The sequence below is a fragment of the Melozone crissalis genome, unplaced genomic scaffold, assembly GCF_028551555.1.
Source record: "Melozone crissalis strain CALT ecotype California unplaced genomic scaffold, PUWL_Pcris_2 ptg000027l_1, whole genome shotgun sequence".
In the NCBI taxonomy this organism is placed as follows: Eukaryota; Metazoa; Chordata; class Aves; order Passeriformes; family Passerellidae; genus Melozone; species Melozone crissalis.
The window spans coordinates 1,330,245-1,340,128 of NW_026535805.1; the positions used below are offsets into that span (position 1 = coordinate 1,330,245).

The following is a 9,884-nucleotide window of genomic DNA, read 5'->3' on the forward strand; positions in this document are numbered from 1 at the left end:
TTTTGTGGTTCTTTATAGGCACGAAATGTATCTAACATGTGATGCAAACTCTTGTACACAAATTTGGATTCCAATATTTTGGTTGACACAAAATTTTAGGAGGTGTGATATGCAGTAGTGCTGTGAAGTCTGTTATGGATCAGTTTCTTCTACCACAGCATCCAGGAAAACTAAAGATCTAAAGATGTGGCTACTACAGGTATGCCAGAAGATTACGTAATCTGAAATGACTGGCACTTCACAGCGTCAAAGAACCTCCTGCACCTTAAAAAGCACAAAAAATATTGCAAGGAAGAAGAAAAAGTTATGCTGGCAACTGTGAACATGGAAAAAAAATCTGCATCTCAAAGTGAAAAAGCATCTTCTGATCAAAGTCTCCTTCATTCCCAGACCATCTTGTACACAGGGTCTCCAACTTGAATTGTTCCAGTTTTGTCAACAGCAAAGTATTTCCCAAAGAGAGGGCTGGTTTTGTAAATGTGCTTCTCAGATGGGTCACATAAACGGTAACTGCAAAGAGAAAGCCCTTCTTTAGAATAAGTGCTAACAAAAACTACACATCAAAATATGTGTGATGAAAGAGAGGACATGCAAATAATGATGCCTTGCCTTGGTCATCATATTAGGCTAAAAAGACCCAAGCAGGTCAAATGGAGGGGAAAAAGCCTGACTGTATTCACACCTTCATGTTTAATATATACAAAAATATTTTTATAAAGAAAAGTCAAAGAAGCAAAGTTAGACCTTTAGATACCTTAAATAACTGCTACCCCAAGCTTTCACTGTAGCAGATATAACAGATATAAGGAATATGGAGTTTGCAAGAAAGAAGGGAACATCCTGAATTTTCTTACCACACAGAATTTCAAGAAGTAGACTGGAAGCCAATATACACAGACCTTCACACTGCATTATTATGTCCTACACACACTTCAAACCACCTTTAAAACACTAGTCTCACATTTGTCAGGGTCTAGCCCAAATCCTCTCCCACAGTCTAAGAAACAGTAGTATTTTTATAACCTTTTCAATGTTTCCAAGGGCTCCTTCCTGTCAATGACCCCAGTGTCTGGATTAACAGTTGTTAAAATACACCTGCAATGACAAACAGTTCCAAATCAGTCAGGGTTTCTTATCATAAACCTCTTTGTTCCTATGTAAAATAAAGGTCTCCAATGTTTACCTGCCACAACACACGGTCCCTTTCATTTCCACATCACCAATAAGGATATCCTCCCAGGTATCCTGAGGGAAGTAAACATTAGGCACATATTAGACATAAGCACATGCAATTACTTTTCCAGAAGTGGCACAGTCATTCACAAAAAGGTGCACCATTCCAGATCACACCTTTACTAGCACCTTCAAAATATGCACAGTTACACTACAGTACTATGAAGAAAACCCTACTGTCATTGCATTTATCCAATTCAGGACACACTAATAATTCTATCTGAAAAGGGAGACACACAAGTAACAAATCCTGTTCTCCAACATATGCTTGTCTGAAGCACCGAGCCTAAAGCAATTTGTTCTTGCTGTTCTTGCTGTATGGGTGATAATCTGGTCTGTGGCCTCTGGTAAATCTACAGTTTTGCAGAAAGGAAATTTTCAGGGGAAGTAAGTTTTTGCTCGTCATCTACACAAGCATTCTATTGCAAATCCTCCTGGGAGATAAAAATCTATTCTGGCTTTAGGAGCCTTTTCAGTTTGAGAAATAATCATTCATAGATCTGTGACCTCCATCAATGTTTCACATGCACTGATGTGAGCTGAAGCTTTATCTCTCTGGAACTCAGTTGTAAAAATCACATAGCAGCTTTCCTCACCCTTGTTGGCATCAACACAGAAAGCAACTGAGTTACAGAGAAACAAAAGCAAGCCTTCAAAAAGACATTCAAGACGGTTATTTTACCTCCTCAAAAGCACTGCAGTCTGTTACAAAAATATTTGGCCTGAAGTTCTGTATCTTAGCTTTCTTTTCCAGCCTGGTATTTAGATCATCCATCGAAGCTTCGGAGATGATCAACACTGGACTGCAGTCAGGATACGCGACCTACAGAAACAAACACCACCAAATCCTAAGGTTGCTGTACGAGCATGGGAGGAAAGTCAGTGCACAGCAAAAGACAGATATTGGAACCAGTGGTCTTTTAGGCTGCTCTGTTCAAGTTTTGATTTTCCTGGAAGTAGGTTAACAAGGAAAACAACAGGCTCTTCCCTATTTCAGTCACCATGGCAATTTTTGTGTGCTAAAACTGCCTTATCACAACACCAGAGGGAGTTCTACATCCAGAACAGCCCATACTCAATTACAGCTGTCCATTAATCAGTCTAGGATGCCTGGGCAGTGGGAGGGCCATATAAGCAAATAAGGTAAATGAACAGTATTTAAAAACCTCTAAGCCTCCAAGAAGTGGAGTTCCACAGAGGTGGGGGCATTAAAAAAAAGACATTTTGGTAACAATTTTACTATATAACCCTCCTGCCTTTCTCTTACATTAGTCTTACTCCATTTTTGTAAGTGCCTTTCTACCACAAGATGGTGAGCATTGAAATAACTATCCAAAAATTCTGCCTTTTCTTTCTTGCTATGATTCCAGAACATCAGCCCTCCTAATCTGATGTCCCTATTGCTGAAACATTGTGTCTGTATTGCTCTCAGTGCCCTTACATAACAAATACATATCTATAGAGGTCTATAATTGAATATACCTTCTTCTCTTTGAGCAGCAACAAGCATGCCCTACAAATAATAGCATCGCTAAAGCAAGGTACTCACAATTTTAATTTGTTTAAAAACCTTACATTTGATACAATTCAAAGTATCTTCACCTGAGAGAATTGTTCAGAAAAAAAGAAGGGCAGCAGTGGCTAAAATGATATAAGGATGTCTGAGCACAGCATCTCCTTTCCATACTTTTCCATGACATTTCTTTAATAACATACCTTCAAGCCTCTTCCACAGAAAGAGGCAAAACCTCTGAAACTTCCTTTTAATTTTAATTCCTAGGGCCACAACTGTAACCAGCCTGTTTAAACATCATTCCTTTGAACAAAATACAAAGTAACACAACTTGTATCAGTATACTCCCAGACTTAACAAGAGATAGGGAGTGTAATCTTTCTATGCAACACAGATTGCACCATCAAAACATCATTAAAGATGTAACTTTTTTCTATTCACTGAGACACAAAAGAGTATTGTATTCTGCAATGTAATAGTTCCTCTTCAAGGATCAGTTTCAGACTCTTTAGCTGTGAATGGTCAATAGTTTAAAACCAATTTGAAGTAAAAATTAAGGAAGTCACCTCTTCACAGAACAGAATACTCACATGGTTTTATTACACAACTACACACCTTGCTAAACTGGGTTCAATCACCAAAGACAAAATGGGCAGTTTCTGGTGGGTGGGTGGAAATGGTTAAAAGGACATACTTCTGAGAAAAAGTGTTTATTTACCTCATCTGTGTTTCGGAAAAGAGCTATTGTGTCCTTTGACTTTCTTGGCACCATGGAGGGCTCAAAGTGCACCAGTCGACAGGGCTCGGAGTTCAGGAAGGTGGTGAGCCATTGAGCAACTTCATCACCACAGTCTCTGCCTTGGATATCCTGTCCAAACACCCTGGAGAGTCACAACAAATCAGCAAGTTAGCTGGAAACATCACGGTTCAGTGAAGCTTCTTATTCAAAGGTAAAAACCATGTTTTAATAGTGGTAGCAATATATAGAAAATGAATAATTCCCAAAGGGCAACCTCCTTGTGGCCACTGTGTTTTGAAAGCTAAAGAACATACACATGACCAGACAATACCAGCTGGTGAAAGAGTGAGCTCTGAAACAGTGTTAATGTGCCCAGAGCTGACTGCCCCATCAGTGACAGTAACCTACCTGCTCCCCCTACTTTGAGGGAAAAGGGGCCTGCTCTTGCATTTGCACGAGACTGCTGCACCAAATGATTTCTACTGAGAAATAACTAAGAGGTAACTAATTTCAGAAAATGAACGATAGTTTGAAATTATGTGATTACTTTCCACAACTGATACGTACACATGTTATTAATTAAGTGTTCCTAACTGTTAAGGAAACAAACAAATTCCTTCAGATTTTAGTGCTGTCAAACTTTAGCCAGAGATGAGTGAGACTCTTCAGCTCAGACTTCACATACAAAACAGCTCAGTATCTTAAAGGAGGTTAAAGATTTCTACTGGAAACAAAGTCCATGGGGGTCAAAAACCCACGGCCAGTAAAATACAAACAAGTTTATGCAAGGAACATTTTCCTAGCAAAAACCTGAAAAGAAAAGCACATGAGAAAGACAGCATTGAGAGAGAGGGAAGGGGGAAAGAAAAATCCTCCTTCAGTACCTGCAGTTGTGGACGGGATTTTTCTTGGAGAGCTTTACAGGCACGCTTATCTTCTCCATGTCCCCGGCCTCCAAGACCAAGTGCCCGTTTTCACAGGTGGCAGAGATAAGGACGAGTCGCGGCTCCTGGCGAGCTGTCACCATGTGCCCGTCCTCCCTGATCACGAGCCAGAACCTGCGGGGGACGGGGCACAAAGGCGCCCAACAGCGTTAATGCCGGGCAGGTGCTCCTTCCCAGGCCCTCAGGGAAACAAACACCCGACAGCCGCCGAGCCACGCGAGGCTCCAGGCCCCGGCCGGCCTACCTATCCCGCAGCTCCCCGCTGCGCAGCCCCATCGGCGTCACCTGCGCCCGCCGCACTGACACCCCCCGGCACGACTTCACCGGGTACACGAAGAGCCGGAGCACCGTCCCGACCCGCTGCAGGCGGCGGCGGCGGCGCGGGCCGGCCCAGCGCCAGGCCCCGAGCAGGGTGCCCAGGGCCAGCAGCGCCGCCGCCCCCCAGAGCCAGCCCTGCCGCGCCGGGCCTGCCGCGCTCCACAGGCCGCTCATGGCGACTGGGCCCCGCTGCGCGCGCGGAGCGGCCGTGGGCGGGAGCGGCACAGCCCAGCCCCCTCACACCGCCCCTCACGCCGCCCCGGCCGGCCTTCGGGGCCTGCCACCCGCCCCGGCGCTGCTGCAGGCCAGGCGCAGCGCAGAGCTGCGACCTTCGGTGCGAGAAAGGGGGCGGTGCAGTGGGAAAATACACGGCTGAGCGTCCGGCTTGGCAAAGTACCGGGGAATGATGTGTTACGTCTGATACGCGGGCTTTTAATGAAAGCAGCGCTACAGGAAGCGTGGTCTGTGTGGGAATGCACAAGTGCGTCAAATTCGCGTTGGGTTTGTCTCGGGGAAGAGGGGAACAGGTGGATGGAGGCGTGGAGGGCAGCAAATGGGGCGTCCAGTGCTGTTCGGCCGCCTTGGGACATCTGCACACCCCAGCTGCCTGGTACCAAACTCCTGAGAGCCCTTCCGAGAGCTTCCTGCTTGCTGGCAGGGTCTCAGGGAAGTTGCTTTGTGGGATACCCAGCTGCAAGGCAAATATGACATCAAATACGGGCTGGAGCGACAAATGGCACTGTTGCCACAGGTTTGTTCTCACAGGCAAAGCAAGAGCTTTGGGATCTGATGGCCAAACTCACAAACTGAAATTTTTATGATAAGTCTGCTGAGAGCCACGTCCCAGAATACAAAAGATGGGGAAGCTCAGTGTTGGGCATTTCTGGGGAGATTCAGACAGCCCAGCCACAATGGAAATACTCCATCAGCAGCATCCTGGTGGAGAGGGATGTTGAAGATGAGGCTGTTGTGAACCTTTTTGATAATGGGTACGTGTGAGCAATCAAGCCAGGAGAGTTCCTCACATTGACCTTAAGAATCACTTGATCATGACCAGGATCAGAAAATGTTCCTGTGAGTGGGAATCACCACAGATTGTAAGAAGTATGTTGGGATTTGTGAAAATCTGCTGGTGGATGAAGACAATGTGATGGATGTCAGAAGCAAAGGCAGTGACAGCAGATCTCTCCCTATTGGTGTGACCCCCAAAATCTGATTTTCCTCATGGGCAAGAAGGGAGTCCTTTATTAAAAGGACCAGGATATGACTGTGGGCAGGAAATTATGACACAAATAGTGCCAATAGACAGACAGCTGCCTGAGCACAGAGAAGGGAATTAAACCTGGTTTTGTTGCAGATGACTTTGCCTGCTTCTTTCAGATGAGGGGTGCTGGGCAGGCAGCAGTGCTGGGACACCAACAGTCCACCTGAGTAGGGGTGGTACAGCAGAGAGTAATGTGTACATTCCTCATCAGGATGCTCTGAATTACTTTTGTGGTCTCCCAGCCATTTTGGGTAGTTGTACCTTGTTATTCACGTGTTACTAATTGATGTTGGGATAAAGGTACCTGGTCACATTAGCTTTGTGAAAAGACAAGAAGGAGGGACAAAGACAAAAAGACAAGAGAGCCTTTGCCCTCTTGTTCACCACTTTGCTGTTCAAACCATGCCCTGATTCCAGTCATAGGTTTTGGGACCTTTCTCCTTCTACAAGTACACCACAACATTAAAGATAAACAGAACTTGTGTTTATTTTGAATTTGCCCCCTGAACAGGCTCAGTTCTGGAAATTAAGTATTGATCAGCAGAGCCTTGTGCTGCTGTTGGATTGTGTGGGGGATGTGCAGAGACAGCCTGCTGCCTGCTCACCTTCCATGTCACTTGAAAGCCCATCTTATGCTACTTTACTGGGACACCCTGTCCTCCACATGCCTGGGATCCCCACATTGCTCCAGGTAAATCATAGGTGTTAAACTGCTTGGTCTGGTAAAACCAGACCTGCCCCACCATCTTCAAATCATTGACCCACTGAGTCAAAAATAATTACTTGTGATTGCTTTTCTGACTCCTCCACAGACACAGGAGGGGAACCAACCCTGCTAAACAGGCTGAGAGCCCTTGCACTCTTTGGTAACCGTTAATCTTCTGATTTGACATGAAGTCTATATTTTGTTGAATTTAATTGAATTCACACAGAGGTCTTTAATCTGCACCTGCACCCACATGAGCAGAAAAATGCTATAAGGGGAACTAGGCATCTTATGTGTTAGCAAATGTTCAACAAAACTGCAGCAACTGTCTAATGTCTGATAAGCAGTGCTTGCAAGCAGGAACCAAAACATACTAACAAAATACTAAAGAGAGAAAAACAAAAACTGGTTTTAGAATTTAACTAGGAAAGCAATGCATCACATGAAATAAATGAAAAAAACAAACAGACTACTATTTATGCTGGCCACTCCTGACAAACATTAATGCTTATTTTCACAAACTTAAGGCAAAAATGAAGAACTAACTCCTGTGGTTTCTTTAGCACAGTATTCTCCACTGCGCAAACTACAAAGTGCAGAATGATTTTGCTCTCTGAGCTTCTGTGTGTGAAGCATCAAAATAACAGAATTTAACAGAATTTTGAGAGAATTTTTCTGAAAAAAAATTGGGTGATTTACTGCTTGCTTGCTTTGTCTGGGTGCCAGAGAAAATAGGCCTGAAGCATGTGTATACTCTACCAGCATGAGAATTTGGAGAAGTACAGACCTTGTTTGGAGAAGTACAGACCTTGATGGTTGTGAGAAGCTACAGCTCTTTCCTAGCTGCACATTATGGGCAGTACAGCAATGTAAATAAGCAGTTCTTTTAGTTCAAAGGACTTGTTAACTGAATTCAGAAATAACTCACTTTGGCTAACATTCCAGTGTTAATTTAGAGAAAAAATATTTCAAAATCCAAGAAGGACCTTAAGCTTTCCCTAGATCTACTGACCTAAGGAGCCTAAAAAGATTTTATTTAGACCAGCCCTTCTGTTACATTCAGCCCTAACTCTTCTTGAAGAGTATGGTGAGAAGGAGCTTAAGGAAATAACAGAAGGCAGCAGCATCTGTATAATCTCTCTTCTGCTTTGAAACGCAGATATAAAATCAGAAATTGCTGTGGACAGCACAGTTGTGGCTAAATGTTTCAGGTCTGAGTCTGCAGGCTTTGAGGAAAGCCCTCTTCCCACATGCACCAGGTATCTCCCAAACAGTCTGGCCAGCAGGTTTGTTTCATCCTCCATCCCAGGCACACTGGTTCTTACCTAGGAGCCATCAGCTCCTTGCCCTGTTAAGCAGTGTGAATAGAGCCACTCAGACAAAATAGGTACTGGTTTTGTTGCAATCCAAGCAGAGCCTCTTGCGTGACAGAGCTGTGTTTGTTGTAGCCAGAGCAGGCACACTATTCCTGCCCTTAAAAGCAAATGACCATGTTTTCAATTGCTGATATCATCAGCAATTGAAGTTCAGGACAGTTGTGTTGAAATTCTCTGCACCAGGATCTTGTTTCAGGTTTCCTTAAAATGTGTCTGATCATATGAAAAATTCACAGTGTCAATCTTGCAGCAAACTGGGGCTGGGCTCCCTCAGTCATGAAAGTGATGATGCTGACATATCTTTTAAAAGCATGGTGTTAACTCAATAGCACAGGACAAATATTCAGGTAGAAAAAAATTTTATGGAGAATGTAAAACGCATATCTGCCTTCAGATGTAGTGGGCAATTCGAGATAATTCTAGAGACAAACCTAGACACTCTTGTAGCAGCAGCTCAATCAGAGGCCTAAGATAAATGGTGAAGAAAGAGTGGAACAATTTTATTTATTTCCACTACAAAAAAGACCAGCAGCTGTGGATCTTCTAGGTCTTCATTGTGTACACAGTGCTGTACTTTGCAAAAGGTATATATTACCACATTGAGGGGAGAGGTTTGGATGGACGTTATGGAAAAAACAGTGACAAAGACAGCAAAATGCTGGTCTCAATTAGGTGTCATTGTGTTAGGATAGAGCTAAATGTAGCCTGGGCTTGTCTCAGTAAAGGAATTAAATGCACACATCAGGGCTATGGCAATTGTTTTTTCAGTGACTCTGATAATTCAGCAAAAGGCAGGGATGAGGGGATAATGTCGCAAAGTACGCTGATTTCAACACAATATGATAAAAATCACATTATACTCACACATACACAAATTATATCCTTTATATCCTTTTTCCAAAGTTAGAACAGACAATAATTTCAAAAATACCTTCACAGAGAGGAGGGGAGGATAAAAGCATTGCTGTTTCCTCTTAAAATCTTGCAGGATATCAGAGTTCAGTGAATCTTGCACTAGAAATGAGCTCATTGAAATTCATGTGTGGAAAAATCTCAGGTGAGTAATTGGTGATGGTAGAGTTATAAGTAGAGTCATTAATAATAGATGCCTTTTAATGGAGCCAGAGCAAAGAAATAAAAGGATCTCTCATTTTGATGAGGTTTTTCCTCTACGGAGAATTATTTATACCTAAAACCCAGGTGGGTTGATTGGCTACTTTGGTAGCTATCAGCTGTAACTCCAGACATATAGGAAGATGAATTGAAAATTCTCTTTTTCTTCCAGTCAAAAGCCAAACTACAGTCTCTCTAAATGCATCAGGACAGCACAGAGATTGTTTTTCCTGGCAAATGTTTGGCCCAGTATTAACAGAGGCTGTTGACATTATGAGTTCTCCCAGTGTTCTGTAAATTCTATTTTCCATCTGAATATAACATCCATCAGCAGCTACAGGTGTCTGGGGAGTCAGGGTAGAGCTGTGTGTCACCTGGGAGCGCAGGTAAGGACCAAAGGAGAGAATTTGAGGGGAGCAGGGCATTTGTTCTGCAGCACAAACATTAACACTTCTGCAGCTCTGGTTTATCAGCCATCGCGGGGCAGGATGGGATTCACCAAGGACAGGAAAGTCCCCACCCTAATTCAGGCACAACTGAAAAAACAATCTGATGCTAGTTCAGTGTCCCAGGAAAGGAAGGAGCAAGGAGTCCTTTACAGGAAGCAGAAACAGGAATACAGAAAGCATGAGGAGGCAACTACTTGTGGTTTGCTGGAGCTGGGGTCCAAGGCACTCC

The 9,884-nt window shown here is 43.6% G+C and overlaps 1 protein-coding gene across 1 annotated transcript; it reads right to left on the reverse strand.

The window, feature by feature from the left end:
• Window positions 1-367: 367 nt before the first annotated feature.
• On the reverse strand, window positions 368-4,921 carry LOC128938905 (mitochondrial amidoxime reducing component 2-like). Its single transcript, XM_054279547.1, has 7 exons — window positions 4,674-4,921; window positions 4,370-4,543; window positions 3,465-3,627; window positions 1,916-2,056; window positions 1,184-1,245; window positions 1,024-1,095; window positions 368-510 (listed from the first exon to the last, which is right to left on the reverse strand). Exons 1-7 carry the CDS (start codon window positions 4,919-4,921, stop codon window positions 381-383), a joined length of 990 nt encoding a protein of 329 aa, XP_054135522.1. The 3' UTR covers window positions 368-380.
• Window positions 4,922-9,884: the final 4,963 nt, after the last annotated feature.

Excerpts from the sequence above, each read along its gene's own strand:
- LOC128938905 (XM_054279547.1), bottom strand. The coding sequence starts at position 4,921 with ATGAGCGGCCTGTGGAGCGCGGCAGGCCCGGCGCGGCAGGGCTGGCTC. Across the intron at positions 1,096-1,183 it reads GGGACCGTGTGTTGTGGCAG|GTGTATTTTAACAACTGTTA; the intron begins GTAAACATTGGA and ends TTGTCATTGCAG. Across the intron at positions 511-1,023 it reads CCCTTGGAAACATTGAAAAG|TTACCGTTTATGTGACCCAT; the intron begins GTTATAAAAATA and ends TTCTCTTTGCAG.